The sequence below is a fragment of the Kryptolebias marmoratus genome, linkage group LG21 (genome assembly GCF_001649575.2).
Source record: "Kryptolebias marmoratus isolate JLee-2015 linkage group LG21, ASM164957v2, whole genome shotgun sequence".
Classification (NCBI taxonomy): Eukaryota; Metazoa; Chordata; class Actinopteri; order Cyprinodontiformes; family Rivulidae; genus Kryptolebias; species Kryptolebias marmoratus.
In genome coordinates this window covers 22142607-22166348 of record NC_051450.1, presented here as the reverse complement: position 1 = coordinate 22166348, position 23742 = coordinate 22142607, and the positions used below count along the sequence as shown (strand labels likewise).

The 23742-nt window shown below is 45.3% G+C and overlaps 1 protein-coding gene across 3 annotated transcripts in view; it reads right to left on the bottom strand.

Annotated features, from left to right (window-relative positions):
- The window catches only part of prkdc (protein kinase, DNA-activated, catalytic subunit), a 44420-nt gene that overhangs the window by 17174 nt on the left and 3504 nt on the right, over positions 1–23742 (bottom strand). For all 3 annotated transcript variants that reach the window (XR_005232595.1, XM_037973173.1, XM_017415100.3), the window contains exons 8-54: positions 23620–23675; positions 23516–23546; positions 23284–23441; positions 23070–23216; positions 22038–22202; positions 21791–21959; positions 21026–21075; positions 20829–20939; positions 20594–20743; positions 19478–19587; positions 19220–19379; positions 19042–19128; positions 18836–18955; positions 17340–17499; positions 17154–17263; positions 16483–16570; positions 16217–16380; positions 15986–16138; positions 15491–15598; positions 15193–15419; positions 14308–14402; positions 13983–14085; positions 13727–13860; positions 12484–12714; positions 12173–12399; positions 10777–10985; positions 9839–9965; positions 9595–9753; positions 8455–8658; positions 8185–8373; positions 7871–7975; positions 7624–7791; positions 7425–7552; positions 7144–7351; positions 5769–5947; positions 5524–5692; positions 5386–5451; positions 5249–5312; positions 4042–4190; positions 3818–3970; positions 2672–2791; positions 2438–2581; positions 1984–2135; positions 1746–1877; positions 556–667; positions 346–470; positions 118–267 (exon numbers count right to left, since the gene is read on the bottom strand). Coding sequence is in view for 2 of the 3 variants with exons in the window: in XM_037973173.1 (XP_037829101.1) it covers positions 118–267; positions 346–470; positions 556–667; positions 1746–1877; positions 1984–2135; positions 2438–2581; positions 2672–2791; positions 3818–3970; positions 4042–4190; positions 5249–5312; positions 5386–5451; positions 5524–5692; positions 5769–5947; positions 7144–7351; positions 7425–7552; positions 7624–7791; positions 7871–7975; positions 8185–8373; positions 8455–8658; positions 9595–9753; positions 9839–9965; positions 10777–10985; positions 12173–12399; positions 12484–12714; positions 13727–13860; positions 13983–14085; positions 14308–14402; positions 15193–15419; positions 15491–15598; positions 15986–16138; positions 16217–16380; positions 16483–16570; positions 17154–17263; positions 17340–17499; positions 18836–18955; positions 19042–19128; positions 19220–19379; positions 19478–19587; positions 20594–20743; positions 20829–20939; positions 21026–21075; positions 21791–21959; positions 22038–22202; positions 23070–23216; positions 23284–23441; positions 23516–23546; positions 23620–23675 (6526 nt within the window). In the remaining variant the exon portion in view is untranslated. The remainder of the gene's footprint in view (positions 1–117; positions 268–345; positions 471–555; positions 668–1745; positions 1878–1983; positions 2136–2437; positions 2582–2671; positions 2792–3817; positions 3971–4041; positions 4191–5248; positions 5313–5385; positions 5452–5523; positions 5693–5768; positions 5948–7143; positions 7352–7424; positions 7553–7623; positions 7792–7870; positions 7976–8184; positions 8374–8454; positions 8659–9594; positions 9754–9838; positions 9966–10776; positions 10986–12172; positions 12400–12483; positions 12715–13726; positions 13861–13982; positions 14086–14307; positions 14403–15192; positions 15420–15490; positions 15599–15985; positions 16139–16216; positions 16381–16482; positions 16571–17153; positions 17264–17339; positions 17500–18835; positions 18956–19041; positions 19129–19219; positions 19380–19477; positions 19588–20593; positions 20744–20828; positions 20940–21025; positions 21076–21790; positions 21960–22037; positions 22203–23069; positions 23217–23283; positions 23442–23515; positions 23547–23619; positions 23676–23742) is intronic.

Here is a 23742-nt window from a genome sequence, read left to right as displayed (position 1 = left end):
GAGGATCTCGGAGGAACCAGTGGAACGAGAGGATCTCGGAGGAACCAGTGGAACGAGAGGATCTCGGAGGAACCAGTGGAACGAGAGGATTTTGGAGGAGAAGCGTCTCAGACTCACCGGTGGTTCATCATCTGAGTGAATCCTCGGCTCTGCAGCTGCAGGAAGATGTCCGGAATGACGTCGGCTCGACTCAAAACGCACTCCAGACAAAGAGTCTTCAAGACGCCGTGCAGCTTGGGCAGCAGGAAGAAGACGTGATTCACAAACCTGAGCAACAAAAACAGACGGGTTAGAAGAACCTGACCCAGGCTGAGAAGAACCCTCAGTAATCCGGGATGACCTCACCGATCCATAAACGGAGGGAAGTGTTTGGAGACTTTGTTCAGGCAGATGATGAACTTATCGTCCAGATCTTTCTTCTTCAGGTTTGTTATTTTTGTCGCAGCCAGACTGAGGAGTTCCTGATGTTGCTGAGTCAGGAAACAAACAATCAGCTGAAGGTAAATTTAAAACAGGGACGGCTGTAATTTAAATATCTACAAAAGGAAACCCTACATTTCCCATTTCGGCTGTGTGTTTCAGGATGAGGCCGATAACTTCAGCTGCAGCGGAGTAGACCTCCTTGTACCTGACGAAGGACAGGTTGCAGGTGAGCGACTGGATGTACCTGAAAACACAAATCAAAGGTTTCACTCAGAAACAGGAAGTCAGCTGAAAACCACAGGTGCAGCTCGAACAGAAGGTGATTCAAACTACCAGAAACACGAGCTGAAAACAAGCAAAACAGTAGCTGGAAGCTAAAAGCAGCAGAAGACTAGCTAAATGCTAAATAGCAGAAAGGCAGCTACAGAGTGGTAACAATACAAAAGTAGCTAAAAGCAGAAAAAGAGTAGACTGAGAAACAAAAGGCTAGCTATGAGCTAAAAGTATCCGAAAGCTGGTTAAAAGATCAACCAGCAAAAGACTCGATGAAAGCAGCAAGATGGCTAGCTAAAAGCTCAAGCAGCAAAAGGTTAGCTAAATGCTAAAGAGCAGAAGGGCAGCTAAAGAGTAGCAACAATACAAAAGTAGCTAAAAGGCAGCTAAAAGCAGCAAAAGAGTAGATTGACAAACAAAAGGCTAGCTCAAAGCTACAATAGCAAAAGGCAGGCTAAAAGTTCAAGTAGCAAAATGCTTGCTAAAAGCAGCAAAAGTTAGCAAAAAGCTCAAGACAGCAAAAGGCTAGCTCAAGGCTAAAACAGCAAGAGGGTAGCTGAAAGCTAAATGTATTCAAAGGCTGGCTAAAAGACCAAGTCGCAAAATGCTTGCTAAAAACTAGAAGTAGCAAAAGACTCACTGAAAGCAGCAAGATGGTTAGCTAAAAGCTCAAGCAGCAAAAGGCTAGCTAAAGTAGCAAAGGGTAACTAAAAGCTAAAGTAGCAAAACACTAAATACAAGCAGCAAAGGAGTAGACTGAGAAACAAAAGGCTAGCTAAGAGCTAAAAGTATCCGAAGGCTGGTTAAAAGATCAAGTAGCAAAAGACTCGCTGAAAGCAGCAAGATGGTTAGCTGAAATCTCAAAGCAGCAAAAAGCTAGCTAAAGTAGCAAAATGTTTGCCAAGAAGTAAATGTAGCAAAACACTAGCTAAAAGCTAAAGCAACAAAAGACTAGATAAAAGCTAAAAGCAGGGATCTCAGAGTTTATCAGCTGAATGAGCCGAAGGTTTTCATCAGCTAAAATAGCAGAAAACAGGCGAAGCGCGGACCTGTCGTAGTCGATCCCACAGGAAGCTTCGTAGGCAGGAAGGCTGTTGGCCAAGATGATCCCCAGCAGCTGGAGTCCGACAGAATTATCTTTGCTGTTCGGGTCGGTGCCACAGAACCGCTCGTAAATCAGACTGGGAGGAAAACAGGAAGGAATAAAATAAAATACTGCTAACGTGCTGTTCAGAGCTCATCATGAGCATGAAATCCAGATTAAATTAGGGATTTTAATCCAGTTACCTGTACGGCACGTGCAGACAGTCCTTCCAGCACTCCACCAAGGTGCGGATGATCTCCAGGTTGTGGCGGAAAACGGCTCTCTTGGCGTGGAAGCTGTGCTTCATCAGGAACTCCAGCAGGCGGTTCGCAAGGACCTCATCCCTGGGGTTCTCCTGGATGAGAAGAAGACGTACGAAATGTCAAAAAAAGAGGAGAACTCGACTGTAAAATCCTGATAAATGATCGTGTTCCTGTCCAAAGTAACGTGGATAATGACTGATGATTAATCCTGATTGTTTTTGTCATTTAATACCATTAAAAACCCAAAAAACAGTCAGTTTTATCAGGATATAATAAGAATGATCTGGTCCAGATGCTTCTTGTGTTTGTATCTGTTAACGAGCTAACAGAAGCTAATCAAACTTAGCCAACAGATTTATTTTTCCACGTTTTAGAATCAAAGCTCTTCCCGGACCTTCGGCGTGGCCAGGCTGGTCCAGGACAGCACCGTCACCACGACGTCCACCACCATGAAATGGATCCCCGCTCCGCCGTTGTTCCCCGACACGACAAGCTGCAGCAGCGGCCCGAGCCAGTGCTTGGCGTACGGGCGGAACACCTGCAGAACGTCCGTGAAACCCAGGGATAAAAACAGGTGAGGACTTTTATTTTACAGCCGCGTCGCTGGAAACTCCGGCGCGACGCTCACCTCCTCCGTGTTTATGATCAGCTTCGAGACGAAGAGGCGAATGTTCAGAGGCGTGGATGGATTCGCCAGCTTCCCGTGGAGAAACTTCATCCAAGGAGGAAGTTCAGGAGGTGGACCTCCCTGTTTCACAAGGAGGAAAAAAATGGGTCATTTTCTGTAAAAATACAGAGTTATTGCTGAGGGACTTCACTGAAAAATGAGTTGTTAAAGCTGAAAGAAGCTAAACACCAGCTGAAAGCTAAAAGTATCAACAGCTACCTAAAGGTATCAAGGGGCTAGCTAGATGCTAAAAGTAGCAGAACTGTAGCTAAAAACAAAGTATCACAATGCTACCAACAAGTATCAAAATAAAACATGCTAGCTAGATGCTAAATGTAGCAAAGGCTAGCTAAAAGTAACAGAACAGGAGATAAAATCAGTAAAAGGCTTGCAGGAGCTAAAGGTTGAAAAAGCTCAGCTAAAAGCTAAATGTAGCACAAGCTACCTAAAGGTATCAAAAGGGTAGCTAGAAGCTAAAAGTATCAAAAAGCAACATGCTAGCTAGAAGTTAAGGTAGCAAAACACTGGATAAAAGCTAAAAGTAGCAAAAAAGCTTGCAGGAGCTAAAAGCTGCAAAAGCTTGTAAAAGCTAAATGTAGCAAAACACTGGCTAATAGTATCAAAAGCTACCTGAAAGGTATCAAAAGGCTAGCGAGAAGCCAAAAGTAGCAGAACTGTAGCTAAAAACTAAAAGTACCAAAAAGCTATCTAGAAGCTAAAAGTAGCAAAAAAAACTGGATATGAGCTAAAAGTAGCAGAACAGTAAATAAAAGTAGTAAAAGCTAAGCTAAAAGCTAAATGTAGCAGAATGGAAGCTAAAATTAGCAAAAGGACAGGTAAAAGCAAAAGAAAGTTGCTAACATTAGCAATAAAAAAATAGCAAAAGCCTGGCTGAAAGCTAAAAGCAGAGAACCATTTTTCTGTGGGGAAAATGTTTGTTAATAAAGTTAAAAGTATAGAAGTCACAGCAGCCGTCTCCTGGATGAGCCGAACCTTTAGCTATACGAACAGCTAAAACTACACAAAGTGTGCAGGAGGAGTTAACGCTGACTCAGCGTTCCCTCCGCCGTCTTTATAAAACGTTTTTAAGGAAAGTGATGCTGTGACCTGCTCCGGTTTAGGGGTGATGTTGTTCCTCTGCATGTGTTGGATCAGAGCCGTCATGGTCGCCATGCATTCATGCTGGTTCAGCTCGTCCATCTCTAGATCCACCGCCGCCGCCGCCGCCGCGTCCTGGGAGGGACTCCTGTCCCCTGCCTCCTGAACACAGACGACACGTCAGGCTGTCCTCCTGTCCTCATTTCAGGACTTCGAGGCGGATGAACTCTGACCTTTTTCAGCACGGCTCGTTTCAGCCCCGGTGGATTCTGGGAGCTGAAGGAGAAGCTCTGAACTCCGGTGGAGAAGTCGAACTGACTCATCTCCTCGCTCAGGCTGCTGTCGGCCATGTAGGACTGAGAGGACAGATAGACGGGCGCCTCTGTGGGGACAGCCGCAAATTAACAGGTTTTAAACCCCGTCCCCGTCCTCGTAAAGAGCCGAAACTGCACGAACGCTGAAAAACCGTTGAACGAACTGTTAGCTGAGCCGCTACACGTCAAACAAGCTGAACAGAAGCTAAAGTCAGCAAAACGGCGCCTAAAAGGTAAATTAGCACAACCGAACACAAGCAGGAGGCAAATATTACAGTTAACAAAAATTAGTAAAAACAACAGGATAGAGCCGAAATGCAAAAAACAGCAGCTAAAGCAAGAATTAGCAAAACAGCAGCTAAAACAAAAATGATCAAAACTGCCTAAATTGGCCAAAATTTGTAAAATAGTAGATAAAATGCTGTAGTTTGCAAAATTGTAGCTAAAAACTAAAATTAGCAAACCATAAACTAGAGCACAAATTGACAAAACAGCAGCTAAAGCAAAAACAAAACCCAAAACAAAATAGCAGCTAAAAGCTAAATGAGCATAATCATACCTAAAGCTAAAATTAGCAAACCTGTAGCTACAGGCTAAAAATTGGCAAAATGTTGGTAATTTAGGTAGAAGGTAATAAAAGGTAGCGAAGCTAAATTTCAAAGTAATAAATACCAAAACAGTAGCTAAAAGCTAAATTAACCAAACCATAGACAGAAGCTAAAATGAGCAAAACTGTAGCTAGAAGCTAAAAGTATCAAAAAGCTAGATAAAAGCTAAAAGTAGCTCAATTCTAGCAAAATGCAAGAATTAGCAAAACAGCAGCTAAATAGAAAATGTGGCTAAATTGACCAAAATTTGTAAAATAGTAGTTCAAATGCTGCAGTTGGTAAAATTATAGCTAAAAACTAAAATTAGCAAACCATAGATTAGAGCACAAATTAGCAAAACAGCAGCTAAAAGTTAAATTAGATAATCTTACTTAAAGCTAAAATTGGTAGTTTGTAATAAACATATGGAGGAAACAATAAAAAGACAATAACTGTGAAAATGAGGATAAAGTCTAAAATATTTACACCTCTGCTTGTCAAAGATGGCCGAAACAAGAGTTTAAAATCACAGGAAATACCTCCGCTCTCCTCGCCAACTTCTTTACGAATCATAAAATATTTCTTCTTCCTCTCCAGCGGGACCTAAAGTGAGGAGAAAAGAAAATAGTAAAATAATATTTGATATTTATTTGTTAAATAAAATAATGGAGCTTACTTCAATCTCGATGGGGAAACTGTACGTCTTCTGAACGTCGACAATGTTTTCAAGAATGAACTGATTCTGGATGAAAGAAACAACCAGTGAGGCTTCTATAAACTCTCTTTCTGTGTTTTTCTTTAAAGATGGCGGCACCTTCTCCGGTTTCTCGCTGAACAGGAAGCCCTGGTAGAACTTGGGCTCGCTGAAGCTGCAGCTGATGGCGGCGATGCCACAGTTGTAGGCGGCGCAGTGATACAGCCTCCTGAGCTCCAGCAGCTGCGCCTCGCCCACCATGTTCTCCGTGAAGGCTTCGAAACACGACCTGCGGCGGGCGGGGGAGAAAATGCTTTAAGCCTCGGCCGTAACAACAGAACTCCAGCGTCTTCGTGAAAACCTACTTGATCAGAGTTTTGGAGAGCTCGTTCCCCTCGGTTGTGTCCGAGCGGCAGTACGCCCGGTTGATGCGGGACTCCTTGGAGTAAAGCTCGTCTTTGGGAAGCCGAGAGTAAAGCAGCTCCATCAGCTTCAGGCAGCCGATCTTCTTCAGCAGCTGGACCTCGAACGCCGCTTCGCTGGACTGAAACATCACAACTGACAGCTGGAGACCTCGGTTTGATCCACGTGTGTAAACTTAAACACCTTAAACATGTCTAAAGCACTAAACTCCAAAACGAAGCAAGAACCCGAGGAAAAGAGAAGCTTGTTTGTTTGGAAAAGGTTTGCAGCTCCAGGGATGTACGGAAAGCCATTTGTGTATTTATTCTACACCCCTGAGAGGAATGGTTTAAGTGTTTTATTTTATTTCACATTGCTCTGTATCGTCTTTTATTTCGCACCGATTTCAGCCCAAATTAATTTGTTTTATTATTTTCTTCACTTGTCAGTTTTGGAGCATATCAGACTTTTTTTATCCAACCCTAAAAACTGGGGATTTGTTTTTTATTTCCAAATGAACTGAACTCCATCGTACTCCATCAAAAGTCACGAAGTCGGTTCGCGGTCACGTTCGTTTTCTCGCACATCTTTCCTAGCCCATGAGGCGTTCAGATCAGAACTCCCAGGAAGCTCCTCCCCCTTCCTACAGATTTCTGCTTCCCTCACCGCGACCAGGCGTGTTTATTAAACCGACTGAGACAGAACACGCCGTTTGACGGCGCTCTAAAGTGAGCGAACGAAGGGGACGTGTCGCACTTCCTCCCCGAAGCTCCGCCTGCGTCTCTGCGCTCTTTTTAACCTCAAAGGTTTCTATGTTTTGCTGGATCAGCTGTAAAGAGCTGCTTCTCAGCGGAGCAGAACAAACAAAATGGCTCCATTAAAGCTCTACGGCGTTCCCACATAAACAACTTTCGACCAATCACACGACACTTGGAGCAAACGTTCAGCCCAGGCTGAAATGACGCCATTTTCATCACGTGACCACGAGACAGAGCGGACTTCCTGAGTCCTCATGGAGGCTGGAAACGCCTTTAGGTGTTCCAGAACACCCATACACACAGTGGCGGCAGCAGCTGGCTGTGGCACTTCTCGTGCAACCTCATGATATTTCTGCCATTTTCACTGACGGCGATGAAAAGAGTTTATTAAATAATGTTCTAAGACGGAACCAATCTGCTTCAAACGTGGGACTAATTGGACCCACTACCTGCAGAAATAAAGATGGTTCCTGCAGGAGGTGCCCACAGGCTACAGCTAGCTGCTGCTGCAGCCACGAGCATGTAAATAATCATGTAATGTAAAGCTGACAGATCTGAAGTCTTGCTTTAATCATCCAACCTTGGTGAAGCGGCTCAGCAGGAGGGCGAGTATGTCGCAGACGTTCGCCACGAAGAAGTCGCTCAGGGCCTTGGAGCTGCAGTGGGACGCCAGCGGCAGCAGAACCCTTTCCGTCATGGCCTGCAGCGTGGAGCTGACCGGCACGTCGCCCTGACCGATCACCTCGTACCCGGCGCACAGCAGCTGCAGCTGCCGCTCGCCGCTTGCCCTGAAGGAAACAAGAGCGGGCGCGGTTAATGTCTGCCGCAGCCCGACCTTCAAGACGAAGAGCTTTCACTGACCGCCTGGCGATCCTCTGGAAGCAGGTCTGGAACTGCTCCTCCATGATGTGCTTCCTGTCCCGGCACAGGACTCCTGCCAGCAGCCGGAGCAGGAGCGGGCTCTGGGTCAGCTCCAGGGCATCCAGCAGCTAAAACAAACAAAAACATGAAAATGGAGGCACAGGCGGGGTACAAAAACACGCTGCCACCTGCTGGTTACCTTCCGGACGCAGTCCATGTAGTTGTTGCGGTGCAGCGAGCCCTTGGCGAACTCGTCGGACTGCATGGGGAAGTGGGACGCTATCAGGGCGTCGAGGGCTTTCTGCAGCTCGGACAGAGGCTCCTCCTGGAGGGTCGTGAAGAAGGGCAACACCAACAGGGCCTGACTCTGAAAAATCAGACAGAAACAAAAACATGAACCCAGCTTCATGGTTTCTTTAACAACAGAAGTAAAAACCCAAAGTTACCTTGAGATTCAGAGGCAGATTCATGTCGACCAGCAGGGAAGTGAACGTGGAAAACACGGACCGGAACGCTTCGTGCTTCACATCAGAGCAGACCGAGGAGTCGATCTAATGAGACAACAAGGTTTTATCAAACAAATCAGCATTAAAAACATAGTTCAGACACTTTAAAGTGAGGTTCTGTGGGATTATTCCCTGAGACGGGATGCTACGCTCAACGCTACTCCTCCAAAGAGCCATCTACAGCAGGTAAGACAGTATTTGTTCACAGAACACCACTTTAAAACACAGTGGGTGAAGAGAAATGAATACTTCACCTGCAGCAGCTTGGAGAGCAAAAGAAGAGTGGCAGTTTTACTCTCCGAGGTGGACGAGGGTCCGTCCCACCACAGCTGCAGGCTGACCCACCTTCCCAGCACCTCGTCCACCAGCTCCTTCCCCAGAGTCTTCCTCACCGAGCGCTCCCTGAAGCTGTGGTCCAGCATGCCGTTCAGCAGCGTGCTCACCTGAACCACACAGAAAGTTTCACCGCCCCACTCCACGCCGCGCTCCTGAGCTAAAAAAACGAACCGAGACGACGGAAGTACCATGCCGGGGTTCTGGGACGCAGCGCTCATGAGGCGGGGCACGGTGCTTTTCAGGCTCCTCAGCAGCTCGGCGTTGACGGTCGCCTTGAAGAGGCTGTAGAAGTACTCGCCATGCGAGAAGCTGGTGAAGTTGTGGCTGTGGCCGCCGGATATCGGCACAGAAAGCATGATGGTGTTCAACAGCAAATCCACCAGCTGCTCGCTCTGCAACGTGAGGAAGACAACCCATAAACACGAAGAACTGTTAATACGCTTAACCTTCAGGTTCCGTCACAGTTTCTGTGCAAACATACGACTCCATCAGGATCAAACTGTGTTGAAGAAATGTGCAAAAACAGAAAAATCCCCCCATTGACATCAATGCTCTGCAGCTCAGACAGAACACGACTGAACTGGCATTTTCATACATTAAACGATTTTTCCTCCCACAATTTTATAATTTTGTAAAGATTTTACCTCAAAATGTTTAATTTAGTGTGATGTCACACTAACCTTCGAGCTGTTTAAACTTTTACTCCCAACAATTTTACACTCTTTGTACAGTTTAAACATCCAAAAGTCAAGTTTTCTTCCCGCTTCGAATATCACTCAACGCCAAAGTTATTATTAGTTTGTTATCAAAACATCTCATGAACCACTGGATGGGTTTTAATGAAACTCTCAGACATTAATCGTTAGATGAACATCTACTGATGATTTGCTTTTGGAGTCAACCTGATTGAAGATGGCTGCCACAGCTAACTGATCTTAGCAAACACAAAAATGGCTTCAAGTCGGTCAATTTCCTAAAATCGGAGAGTTAAGCCTTTAGATTTGTTTCCAAACTGGAAACAAACACCTGCTGCGAATAGACACCAAGGTTAGGGTTTAAATTTTATTTCCACCCACGACCCCTGGAGGGCTCCGTAGGCATGAAAGGTGGTCAGGTGAAGGTGTTCCTTCAAGGACTGCGAGGCTTTTATTTACAAAATTAAGTCCTAAACTTTTATTAGGCTTTAGAGAAGAAAGCTGATGGACGTTGGAGATTCAATATTTCAATATTTCTACAGAAAATATCTAGTTTTCTAAAATTATTCCAGTATTTAAGCACTCAGCTGAACCACTCCTAGTCGTTTTGCTTTCGTCTGAAACATGGCTGACCTGTTGGCTGAGAGAGAAGGCGAGCTGAAGCAGGCCGTCTGCGACTCTCTTGGTGTTGACGTCCAGCGAGGGAAGCGCCTTCCTGTCCCCCCCAGGAGCAATGCCTTTGTACACCGTCATCAGAAGCTTGGACCCGACAGATTCGGCGTGGGCCGAGTCCTTCGAGAGAAAACGGACGGGGCAGCGTCTTTACGAGTAATCACAGCGAAGAAACGGGCGCCGTGTTTCGGGTTCACGTTGGTACCTGGCTGAGCAAGATGGAGCCGAGGAGGCCAGCTCTGTGAATCTGCTTGCAGGAAGAAAGCACCATCTCCGTCTGGTTATGGCTGCTGCTGGAACGGTACAGGTCCACGGCGCACAGATCCTCCACGCTGTCATGGCCGACGAATGAAAAACAACGAGTTTCTAACATTAAATCACAGCTGCTGACTCCTGTCTGTCTAATCCTAAACAGCTAACTACTTCTGCTCTTAACTATTCATATATCGAAACAATCCCCCAAATAAAGGCGTGGCTTATTACATAAACTCCACCCACATTTGGTCACTCTGCATGCCAGTGCAGAAGCCCTTACTAATCTGATTTTTGGCTGTTTTCACGCCACACAGGTATAAAAATAAACAAAAACCTGCAGCTCCATCTGGAATACAACGTGGATGAAATGTTCTTCTACAAAACGACGTGATTCTGGAGAAACGAGTGAGCAAACCCGGCCTTCTTTGGAGCTCCATAACTGTAATTTTGGTTATTCTTCAAGATTTGACCAAAACAACCATCATTTCTCAACATAAGATGGTTTTAGTTTGAAAGTCTGGCAGAGTAAAATTTCTCCAGAAGATGTTCTGATTGTTAAATAACCTGTCTACTGGACCTTGCTAGAAAAGATCTGAACTATCACTTCATGAGAATAGTCACACAGGGTTTAGCTGTGATGCTGTGTTTTGCAAATGTTTGAAAATCACAGCCTGGTTTAGTTTTTGCAAAACTGCATTGTTGGCTGCGCACATTATTTCCTTTTCCTAAAGAAATGAATCAACTGATACATGTCCAGAGGTGCAGAAAAGATATCTAAAAAGTGGCATCGTATATCTGCTTACTGCATATTTGTTACCCATGTTTTAAAAAACAAATAAATCTGGTTGTTTTTGTCTTTTAGGAGGTAAAACCCTGGTACCAACGCACCTTTTCCGTGAGATTTTCGTCCGTAAGCTGCTTTCAAGATGGCTGCTGTACGGCGAGGCCAGCAGAGCTTTGAGGAGGGGAACACACACCTCCGGGAGGTTCTTCATCACCTCCACGTCAGCCATGTTGAACCCGACAGCCGCCGGCTCGCACACTACCATCGCAGTCACCTCGAAGAACACGGCGGAAAACAGATCCTGTTCCAGGAGCTGCGGAAAATACGACAAAAACAAGTCAGGATTTTCAAAGCAACCTCAGAAATAAATGCCGAGAGACGAAGAAACTGAGCTGTTCGAGCTAAAAGTAGCATAAGGCTAGCTAGAAACTAAATGTAGCTAAAGGCTAGCTAAAAGAAAAAAGAGGAAGAGGCTAGTTAAAGGCTAGAAGTAGCAAGATGCTAGTTAAAAGCTGAAAAGTATCAGAAAGGTACTTAATAGTCGCACAGTTTAAGCTAAACAATGAAAGTATGAAAAGTTTAGCTAAATAGTAAAAGTATAAAAAGGCTAATAAGGAGCTAAAAGTAGCCAAAGTGTAGATAAAAGCTAAAAAGCACAAAATGCTACCAAGAGGGTTGATTAAAGTAGCAGAAGAGTAACTAATAGTTTGAATTCTCAAAAGTCTAGCTAGAAACTAAAATTAGCAAAAGGTTGGCTAAAAGCTAAAATTAACAACAGAGCAGCTAAAAGCTAAAGGAAGCCAAACGGAGCCAACAGCTGAAGCAGATTTGAAACAGATCGATGTTCCTGGAGGAACTGAAAGGTTCTTTCTATGAGGAAATATAATGAAAAGCATAAAAGCTAAAAAAGCTGAAGCTCATAGCACCCGATCTCCTGAACGAGCCGAACGTTTGGACGTTTAAAATGATTCAGATATCACAAAGATCACAGATGTAGCTGGACTGCAAACAGGAAACCAGCAGCCTTGGATCATGAGTGGCACCTTCTAGTGATGGACAAATGAAGCTTTCCAACACTTTGCTTTGCAAAAAGCTTCATTCATCGCTCACTAAACTCATGTTTAGTAACAGGAGATTCAATTAAATCCTATTTAGTTGTCATGTTTTAATGATTAAAATGATTTGTAGCCAATCTAATCCTTGACCGTCAGTGGTTGTTGGGTTATCTTTTATGTCGTGGACTTATTTCACAGTGAAGATATGTTGGACTTGAGTGATTGTTGGGGCAGACTCTGAATACTTTGAGCTTCCTGAAAAACAGAATTTGTTTAAAATCATCTCTTTCTGGGAGTTCTAGTTCTGGTTTTTAATATTACAAATATGTATATCTCAGATATGAGAGGTTTTTCTCAAGCTCTGAAGCGGGGCTTCATCGGACACGCCCCCTTTTTACTCTGTCCACGCCTCAAACCCTGGCCTCAGATGTCCCATCTCTAGTACCTTCCAGAAGCCCTGGTCTCCTTTGACCAGAATCATGGAGGCGAACTCCAGCAGGCGGACCACGATGGTGCACTTGCTGTAGTTGTACTGCTCCACTTCCCTCGGGCTGAAGTGGGAGGTCTTCTCCCCGAGACAGAAACAGCTCTCGGCCGCTGCCAGCTCACGAGCCGCCAGCTCCGTCAGGAAGAACCGAGTCGCTTTCAGGAAGCTCGATTTGTCTCTGGAGCCTGGGGAAGGTGGAGGAAAGCGTCATTTACGGAGATCAGACAAATGCTTTTAACAAATCCTCCGCGTTACGGCCCGGAACTGACTGAGGACGTGCTGCGGCTTGATGATGTGCAGGCTGATGAAGGTGTTGTAGCAGTCCAGGACCGCCAGCAGCAGGTCCATCCACTGCAGAGCGGCTCGCACGCTGAACGGGCCCGACAGCTCCCTGAGCGTGGGCTGGGAGAGGAGGCCGCCGCCCTCAAACGTGGAGATCAGGAAGTCCACGCCGCGGTCCTTCAGCACGCCGTCCAGCCACTGGGGCGGAGACTTCTTCCCTGACGTTGAATCAGAAGCAGAAATAAGAAAACAAGAACTCTTAATTTCCTTCAAAACCGTCATACTGACTCTTTTTGTCTTCTAATGCTACTTTTAACTTTCTTGGTAATATCAGCTTTTAGCCACTAATTTTTGCTTTCAGCTACATTTAGCTAATTTTAACTTGAAGCTATGGTTTTTCTTTTTTTAGCCAAGTTTTGCCAATTTGAACTTGTGTCTTCAATTTTGCTAATCTTATCTTTTAGCTAAGGTGTTGCCAATTTTAGGTTTTAGCTACTGTGACTCTTATTTTAGCTACTATGGTTCCAATTTAACCTACAGTTAAATAAGCTACAGTTTTGCTTTCAGCTACATTTAGCTAATTTTAACTTTTAGCTGCAGTTTTGCTATTTCAGTCTTTTAACTATATCTTTTTAAGCTTTTACCCACTGCTTTGCTAATTTTTGTTTTCAGCTACATTTAGCTAATTTTAACTTTTAGCTGCTGTTTTGCAATTGTAATCTTTGAACTGTTTTTTTATTTAGGTTTTTACCCACTGTTTTTGCTAATTTTACATTTTAATTACAGACTTAAAAAATTTTATCTTTGTTTTGCCAATTTAAACATTTATCTTCAATTTTGCTAATTTTAACTTTTAGCTACTGCGACTCTTATTTTAGCTATTATGGGTCCAATTTAACCTTAAAGTTACAGTTTTGCTTTCAGCTACATTTAGCTAATTTTAACTTTAGCTGCAGTTTTGCTATTTTAATCTTTTAACTATATCTTTTTAATTTAAGCTTTTAACTAATGTTTTGCTAATTTTAGCTTTTAGCCATTGTTTTGTTAATTTTAGCTTTTAGGTATTGATTAGAGAGCTGTAGTTTTTAATTACAGGTTTATTAATTTTATCTGTTAGCTACGGTTTTGTCAGTTTTCCTCCTCAGCTGCTGTTTCGCCTGTTCTAGCTAAAGTGTTTTAACAGAAAAGGCTAATTTCTCCAGCTGAAACTGAAAATCTTCTGGGTCGGACCTGGGAGCAGGGGAACGAACTCGTAGAGGAGCTCCATGCACTTGTGGCGGCACTCGGTCTGCGGTCGGCCACATTGCTCCAGCAGCCAAACCACCACATCTGACAGAAACAGCTTCTCGTCCGGCGGGAAACCCCTGAAACAGACCAGCACAGGTGAGGAGGAGCGCTCAGCAGGTACTGCAAACACAGGTTCGAAAAGTTAATCAGCTGTGACGAAAACTGAAACATTAATATAATAATTTGTAGACATTTGAACCTCGGGATGCGTCTCTTGGCGTTGTGCTGGTTGAGACTCGAGGCTTTGTGTTTGATTATCCTCTTCAGGTGGTCGATGGCGCTGCCACACTGCTGCACCGTCCCTGCAACACACAGGGAAGCAGGTTTCCCTTTAATTAGATATTCTTACACAAAACAACCATAATAATTAATCTAACCACAGAAATTAGCATTCTACGCTGACAACTGAGTTATTAAAGCTAAAAGAGTCAACGAAGCAGAGATGTAAAGCTTGATTTATGACAGGAATTAATCAATTATGACATGGAAATCTGTCTGTGATGCAGATGTGGATAAACGGTTACCTGTGGATCGCTCATCTGAGTGAGCCAGAGCCAGACTTTCAACAAAAATGACGAGAACTTCAAAGACGAACTGTTCCACCAAGGAGTTCTCCTCCCTGAGAGGTTAAACACAGATACAACTGTAAAAACTGTGAAGAAACAAAAACTAACAGATAAAATCATTTTCTGCAAAAAATGCAGGTTGAAGGTTGAGTTTGAAAGGACTTTATGACATAGATGCTGAAATAAGATAAACAGGGGCTGAACTGAGCTAAAACAGGGGCTGAACTGAGCTAAAACAGGGGCTGAACTGAGCTAAAACAGGGGCTGAACTGAGCTAAAACAGGGGCTGAAATGAGCCAAAACTGGGGCTAAACTGAGCTAAAACAGGGGCTGAAATGAGCTAAAACAGCGGCTGAAATGAGCCAAAACTGGGGCTAAACTGAGCTAAAACTGGGGCTGAACTGAGCTAAAACGAAGGCTGAACTGAGCCAAAACTGGGGCTGAAATTAGCTAAAATGGGGGCTAAAATGAGCCGAACAGAAACCAAAAACAAAAGTTGAAGAAAAGTACCTTAGAGCTAAAAGAAGCAAAACAGGGTCTAAAGCTAAAACTTCATAAACATTACCAAAATGAAGAAAACTGTTGCTAAAATATAAAACTCCCTTAATGGCAGCTTAAAGCTAAAAGTAGTATAAGAAGTAGAGCCAGTACACTGAAGCAGATTTCAAAGAGAACATTTTTGAAGGATTTGAAGATATCTCCATGTATTTCTATGGGGAATTTTATTTCAGATAAAAGGTAAACGTTTTGAAAAGTCTAAAAGTTAGAAAAGCCAAAAGCCATCGCACCCATCCCCTAAATGAGCTGAACGTTTTGATCTACAATCGGCTAAAATAGTCCGACCTGAACTGTCTGTAGATGCTGTTGAAGGCCAAAGCAGCTCCGAGTCTTTTGAAGCCGTTGGGGTGCAGAGCCAGGCTGTAAATGCGTTTGAACAGGGACTTCATGTTGGTCGGGCTCCTCTCCTGCTGCTTCGGGGTGGTTTGCTTGATCGACCATTTCACAAACTCTTCAATGCAGCGCCCACAGAAGTCTCTGAGAGTGCTGTCCATCGGGTCCACCACGCCGTCCTGAAGACACACAACACAACGTGAAGACCGAAAACCCAACAATGCCGGCCTGTGCAGCTCCAAACCCTTACCAAAATGGCCTCCAGAACAGCTACGGTGTCCTGGCTCTCGAACTTCTTGTTGTTTGTGAACCAGTGGATCAGCTGCATGACGAGCGGCTCGAACAGCTGCCTGGTTACCTGGTGAAGACAGACAATCAGGTCCAACCTTCTGTTAGCGCTCGCAGCATGTGAGGACGACTCTCAGCTACTACCACGCCAAACTTTACCTCATTATTGGCAGATCTGACCGAGTTCAGACATCCTTTGTGTTAGCTAAGGTCAATTAGCATGTGAGCTAGCCATCTCGAACCGGGTTGGCACCAAAGGTTAACGTCCAATGATTATTTCCTCAAAGTTTTATTATAACCCATGCAATGGTTCATGAGATATTTTACTAACAACAGATAAACAACCATTTATTGGCGGTAACCAATAAAGCATCAGCTTCTTTAAAAGGTGTCCCATTTTTCAGAGGTCGTTTTAAGCCCCACCCCCTTACAACCTAAAACGAAGGGCCGCACGCACCTGATCGACATCGCAGGCCAAACGCAACAAAACAGGAAACAGTCTTTTGTGTAGCTTGTACATCGGGGGCAGTTTGTCCTCCCCTTCAACCATCTGGGCGCTCTTCCCAACCATGTAGACCACCAGGCTGTGGAGCAGCTCGCAGGCCGCGACCTGCGAAACGCAGCCGAGGACATTCAGAGCATCCGTTCATACGCTGGGGAGCCCCTACTGGCGCCGAGGAAAACTCACCTTGGTCTGCCGATCACTGGTGGACAGAGCCAGCTCGCTGATGCGAGGCAGAAACGGGTCGAGGTAGATCACCGGCTTCATGTCGCTGAACGGGACGGCGAAGCTGAGCCTTTTCTCCGAATCCCAGGAGACAAATTTCTTCATCATTTCATCTGAGGAGACCACTGCTCACAAAAAAAAAACACAACTCATAATCAACAAAACTAGCTACATTTCAGCACGGTTAAAACGTTAAAGATCTACACTCGCATATAAGAGATTTTTACCGGCGACGAGGTTTCTGTTCAGCTTCCCTCCCAGGTGACCGAGCAGCTTCACCACCCGGAGCCTCAGGAGGACCAGAGGAGCGTCCTCCTGCAAGAAGCAGCAAAACCCAACACCTGCATCACCCTCAGCTTGGTTTTAGCTGTTTGTTTATAGCTCATTTACTCTTTATGGGGTAAGAAATCAAAAATGAGACAGGTAGCATTTTTAGAAAACTGAGAGCTGAAATCTGCTGAAGAAGCTGAAACTGAAAAATTAAAGCTGAAAGAAGCAAAACACTAGCTAAAAGCATTAAAAGGCTAGCTAGAAGCTAAAAGCTAAATGAAGCAATTGGCTACTTAAATGCTAAAAGCATCACAATGGTAGCTACAAGTTGAAAGTAGCAAAAGGCTAGCGAAAAGCTCACTTAGATTTAGCTAATAAAAGTACAACAGCAGCTAAAAGTAACAGACTAGCTGAAGGGTAAAAGTAGCAAAAGGCTAGCTAATAGTTAAATGCAGCAGAATGGCAGCTAAAAGCTGACAGTAGCATAAGAAGACTGAAGAGATCTCCGTGTGGAAACCAAAAGTAATCACTAGAATGAGCTGAACATTTTGCTGTTAAATGGCTAAAATAGAAAACAACGGAGTGAATGCTGAATCAATATTCACACGATGACATTTAAAGTTTTTACCGTAGAGAGCTGGTTGGATTTCTTCAGAAGTCTCGTCATCACTCTGCTGTATCCTCTGTCGCTTCTTGAAGACAAAGAAGACATCACCTCCCAGTTGCTCTCACCTTTATCTGAAACAAAAAAAAAAACGTCCTCTTTAAACTAAAACCAGTTCTAAGCTTGGACACGTGGCCGAGCGGGTCTTACCGACAGCAGAGGTGGTTTTCAGGTATCCGTCGAGGAGAGGCAGGATCTGATTGTAGCAGGACTGCATCGTCTCCTGGGGGATGTTGGAGGACCAGTCCTCCAGAGCATCCAGGGCTGCGTTGGCCAAAGGAACGTGGCTCAGACCCAGCCTCAGAGCCGTCTGGACCCAACCGAGAGCACAAACACACACTCATATCTACCTCAGCAGCACAAACACACACTCATCTACCTCAGCAGCTGGAGGTCAACCGCCTTAACGACCAAGGGGGGGTGGTAGGATGGTAAGTAGGTTAGGTAGATGGGTAGGGTAGTTGGATAGGGTGGGTAGGAAGATAAGAAGGTAGGACAGGTAAATGGGGTGGACAGGGTGGGTAGATAGAAAGACAGGTAAGGTGGGAAGACGGGGTGGGTAGGGTAGGTTTGCAAAGAATGTAAGTAAGTAAGGTGGGTAGGTAAGGTAAGAAGGTTGTATATGTAAATAGGGTGGAAAAGGTAGATGGGTAGGGTATGGTAGGATGGGTAGGTACGAAGGCAAGTAGGTACAGTGGGTAGGTAGGTAAGATAGGAATATAAGTAGGTAGGTAGGTAGAAAGATAAGTAGGAAGGTAGTATAGGTAAATAGGGTAGACAGGGTCATTAGGTAGATAGGGTAGGGAGGGTAGGTAGGAAGGTAAGTAGGTAGGCGGGAAGAAAAGAAGGTAGGACAGGTAAATAGTGTGGACAGGGTGGGAAGGTAGGAAGATAGGGTGGGTAGGGTAGGTAGGAAGGTAAGAAGGTAGGTAAGGTATGTAGACAGAGTGGGTAGTGAGGGTATGGTAGGATGGGAAGGTGAGTAGGTAGGGAGGAAGGTAAGAAGGTAGGATAGGCAAACAGGGAAGACAGGGTGGGTAGGTAAGGTAAGAAGGTCGTATATGTAAAAAGGGTGGAAAAGGTGGGTGGGTAGGGTAGGTAGGAAGGTAAGAAAGTAGGTAAGGTACGTAGACAGAGTGGGTAGGGAGGGTATGGTAGGATGGGTAGGTAAGATAGGAATATAAGTAGGTAGAAAGATAAGAAGGTAGGCGGGAAGAAAAGAAGGTAGGACAGGTAAATAGTGTGGACAGGGTGGGCAGGGTAGGGAAATAGGTAGGTGTGACTTCTGTTCTTACATCTTACAAAAGACAAAACTGATAAAAAAAATGTCCATACAGGTTGGTAGGTATGAAGGTAAATAGGCAGGTAGAGTAGTGTTTGTAGGTAAGTAGGTAGGTTTGGATTTCCTCTTGGAGCTTTCAGAAAACCCCAACAAAAAATTACAACAAAATGTGTGGATTAATTGAGAATAATACGGTTTGAGTTTGGGTAGAAGTACATCATACGGGATTTGGGTCAAATCTGTGAGAAAACTCGACAGCTCCGGTTCAAACGGGTCACAGAAAGTTGGACCGAACTGACATTTTTGTATCTTTAACAATTTTTACACAATTACAGTTTAAGCATCTCTCTATGAAGGCTCCCACCTCCAGAGCCGGACAGAAGGCCTTCATGTCCAGGGCCGCCATGTTGTGGTGCAGCGAGAGGACAAAGGTCAAGCAGGACGCCAGGAGCTCATCTTTGTACTGCTTCATCCTCACACAAACCTAAGAGTCGTCACACACAATATGTCACACTGTGAGGTTATATTAAATATAAAACAAGACTATTTTTTCCTAAAATAAGAGGCTACCTCTTTTCCAAACTTGGAGAAGAGCGCAAAACAAGCACTTTTCACCGTGTCACCCTGAGGAGACGCAGAACTCCTGAGGCCAACGCCCTGTTTGGAAGCAGATTTGTATATTTTTTTTGTACTTATTCCTTTTCTCGACTTCAGCCTGACAGCCAGTGTGAGAAAGCTAAAATATCACCTGGAAGTACTTGATCCTCTTGGCGATTTTCATGGTGACAGACAGCAGCTTGTAAAAGCCGCTAACGAGAGGATTTCTTATGGAGTGGAGGATAAGTTCATGGCTCAGGGGATACATCCAGGAGTGGAAATACTCCACGTGTTTATTCAGCAACAACTCGCTGTGCAAAGGAAAAAAAAACAATTAAACCTTTAAATGTGCTCCATGTTCTGAATGAATATAAAACAGTTTAGGTCTCATGGTTACACATCTGCTTACCTGCAGAAGTCAACCAGGTTGATGAAGGCGGTGAAATCTTTGACCTTGTTGGGCAACAGATGAGCTGTGGGGTCGGACGACAGCAGGACGTGAGCCGAGTCGTCCGGCGCCTGAGAGACGACAGAATCTGATCAGCCGAAGAGTCACAGCTGGTCAGAAGTTTCCAGCCACCATCTAATGATTTATCTGAACCATTATTCTACAACCTACAGCTTGACCAGAACTCATCTGGTCCCCTCGGATGGAAGGGAACCACCAAGAGTCAACCAGAACCGGACCGGAACACCAGTGAAGCCAGTTCTTCTTCACCGTGGACCGAGAGGACCAAGAAAGAAGCTCCAAAACCTTCAAGCTGTCCACATGGACAGGACAGATGTCTTCAGGAGAGACGTTGGACGGTCAAACGGGACAAACTGTGTGCTCCAGGAGTACTGGGAAATGGAAATTTCAGAGCTTCTAGTCGTAAATTTCAACGGGAACGCCACCTCAAAGGGAACGTCCCACTCGGAAACGGGGAGCAACTCCGACTACCACCAGTTATAACTTCAAGATGGCCGCCACTCGCAACTTCAGAAAGTAAATGTTCGATCTTTAAGTTGTTTTTTTTTTACGTTTAATCACTCGTACAACTATTAAAACATGTTCCAGAAACTGAGAGGAAAAATAAAAGGCTTTGCTGCGGGCGTCCATTTTGTTCCCGACTCTCACCGAACGGGACGACTGGAACGCCGTAAAGTGGGAATTTATGTCACTCCGACTTCCTGTGCCTTGGGGCTAAGAGGACGGACTAATGAAGGAAAAGGTCGACCTCAAATTCTTCCTCGAATCGACAGCTGGACGGTTGAAACTTGGACACAGTTGGGCGTTCCAGTGGTTCCAGTGGTTTCTTCCTTTAATCAGTTGATTGAAGCAGGTCAGTGCAGGAAACCAACCAATTTAAATAAACTCTACCATTTCTGCTAACAAGAAAAGTGACCAAATATGAGTTTCTTCAAGGATCCAAGAAGCCTGGAGGTCAGAGGTCAACTTTAACCAAACATTAGTTGGCTGTTTGGGTATTTCTGAGGCGTCTGACTTTAAAATAAAAACCCTTTTGGTAAGATGCGTCTCAGTCACCTCCTCTCCTGTTGTTATTTTCTGCACAGACAGGTCCAGCTTCTCCACGATGCGCAGGATTGATTTCACCAACTCGTCGTACAGAAGGCGTCTCAGAGAGCTGAGGGCTGCGTTCTGGCTTTCGAAGGCCCCGTCCAAAAACCCAGAATCCTGCAGGAGGAAGGACAAACAGGTTTCACTACCATCATTAAACATAGCTGCCTATAGGCCACACAATAACAAATAAAAACCTTACCTTCAAGTAATCGCAGTCTAGAAGTCCTTTATACAGCGGCAGGTAGTTGTGACTGGATGGAACTTTCCATTTTCCAGTCCGGACTTCAGAAGACTCGCCTTTTCCTGCCTCCTAAACAAAATAATCAAACTAACAACACTTAAAAGGACTAAATTTTCTAAATAAATATGTGTATAAATACATAACAGGTGTCTGACCTCAGAGAGAACGATGGGTTTGGAACAGACACGGATCAAACCCTGGTGAACTGTAAAATAAATCATCATCAGGAAACAGTCACACGGAAACAACAGGCTTTTAAATTCTTTAAAGCAAACAGCTGTGCGTCAACAACGCCGGGACGGAAAGACATCAGCAATGACCCTCAGAGAAGCAGCTCATCAGCCTGGGAGGGGTCAAAGGTCATTTCCAGGCTATCTAGAGTCCATCGTTCTACAGAGAGGAAGATTATTCATAAGAGGAGACATTTAAGACAGCTGCTGATCTTCACCCAGAAGGTCAGACCGTGCAATGAGCTCCATCTCAGACTCTACAGGCCTCAGTTAGCAGGATAAAGGTCAAAGGTCAAAGCCTCTTCTCTCTAAAAACAACATGGCAGCTCGACTTAAAGGAACCAGAAGACTCCAGAAGTCTTCTGGACCAGAACCAGACCAGAGGACATGTTTACCCAGAATGCACTGCAGCTGTCAGCACGGTGGTGGAGGGCTGATGGTTTGGGCTGATTCTGGAGTCAGATGTGAGGCTTTCTTTTTCCTATGACCGTAAAAATCTGAGACACAAAACTGTGGAAATAAAGAGGCAGGAACTCTCAACCAATCAGAAATGTTTCAGGACTCCAAGCATTTCCCCCCGAATGGTTCTGGATTCTCCTCAAAGAACAACTTTCCCACCAGAACTGGTTTCCTGGGACTTGGTTTAAAAGCTGCTCCCTGTGATGTCTCCTGATTTAAAAATGATCGTACCCACAGAGCTGATGAAACTCCACAGGACCGGTCCCTTCGACGCCATGGCCACCAGAACCTTCAGGACGGACCTGCAGCAGGCCGTCTGCATCCTCTCGCTGTACTGAGGGAAGCTGTCGATCTGCACCACCAGCAGGCGCTCCAGCAGCGGCGTGTACACCTCCGGGATCTGAGGACACGAGGCAGGGACAGCCTTCAGCCCGAGCCTCTCAGACCGACTCAAGGCTCGGCTGCGAACGACTCTGACCTTATCCAGGTGGATGAGGACGCTGGCTATGGAGTCCAGGAAGCTGGGCAGCTGGTAGAAGCTGTCGTCTTCTCTGTCGGACTCTGTCAGGTACATCTGCTTGCAGCGCTGAATTAACTCTGTGTACATCAGGTCCACATCCTGCGGGCACACCTTCTTACACGGCTGCGGGAAGCAAACAGATCAGATGTACGAACAACTGCTGCAAGATGGAACAGATACACGATATGAAGACTTATTTTAAACATGAATTACAGGGTTTACTAATGTGAAAAACAGGTAGTAAAAACAGATAGTCCGATCTGAGTTAAAAGCCCGTTCAGACCCGGCACCTAACGAGCTCTCTGGTTAAATGAGGAGCTCTGAGTGTGACCGCTCACACCTGATGCTGAAGAAAAATCAATCTGGGGAGATAAGATCTCAGTTAACGGCTCCACGTGTAGACAAACCTCACAGAGCGAGCGACGAACGATAGGAAAGCAGGTCTGCTGATGTTTCAGCGTGATGCAGCTGTCAGCTGCTTCCTGCGCGGCTTTAAGCCGGCGCCTCACCGGGTTTCCACTGTGGGAGACTACACGGTGAACGGCGAAGGAGCCTTTAGTTTATAGAAACCAGCATCATGACTGTTACAACTGCACGTGTTCTCGTTTTGCTCTTATTTTAGAGGAATATTAGCCGAGTCTGAACACTTAAAGTGGTAATATTTGGTGTCACAAGCCTCTGCCACGGTTAGTTTTTGTGTTTGGGACTCACTGGCTTACAGCGACCACAGCGGGTCCAATCAGCTCTAAAAACAACCAGAACTGACGTCCAGGTAATAAACTCGGCTGCGCGGGAGGGGTCACATGACTTGGCTCGGGACGGATTGTGTTCAGACTACCACACTAACGCTAACAAACCTGTAAATTTGTAAATTAGTGCCAGGTTTGAACGGGTCTTGAGTTAGTTTGTCAATCTGGTCCTGATTAAACTTTTATTTCTCCAAACTGAGGACGCTCCATCGGCAACAGGTAAGATATTAGTTAAACTTACAGCTGCAAAGAATCCGTAGCCCCGTATAGCGATCGACAGCTCTTTGTGCGTGGACTCCATGGTTTTAATGATGCCGCAGAACTTCTGCATGAAGAACTTCAGCTTGGCTTTGTGCTCCTCGATGTTCTCGGCCACCAGCAGGGCGACCTGAAACACCGCAGACGCTCAGGAACGCTTTAAATCCGCGGGATCAGCCCGGAGCCGAGGCCCTCACCTGTTTGAGGAAGGCTTCGAGGGCACCGTAACTCGTCTTCTTCATCTCACCGTTGATGTGGCCGCACAGCTTGCACATGGTCTCGAACAGAACCCTGTAGTGGTCCATGAGGCAGCCGCGGAACTGGGACACGTGTCGGGCGAGCAGTCTGAGCCCGGCTGTTGAAGGGAGACCCGGGTCAGAATCTGTACCGCCCTCTGAATGCGGTCCTTGGGGAACCAGGAAGTCTTACCGAAGGTGACGGCGTAGCGGCTCATTTCCATCTGCAGGAGACCAAAACGCAGCCGTGAAACCGAACAGTCTGCAGCTTCTAAAGTCACTTGAAAGCTGATTTACCTGCGGCGTGACGGCCTTCAGCGCGTACTGAAAAATCTCCCTGGATGTCCCCGGGTCTGAGAGGCAGAGACAAACCGGACATTGTTGTTCCCACAAATGCAGACAAGCCGTAAACACGTAAAC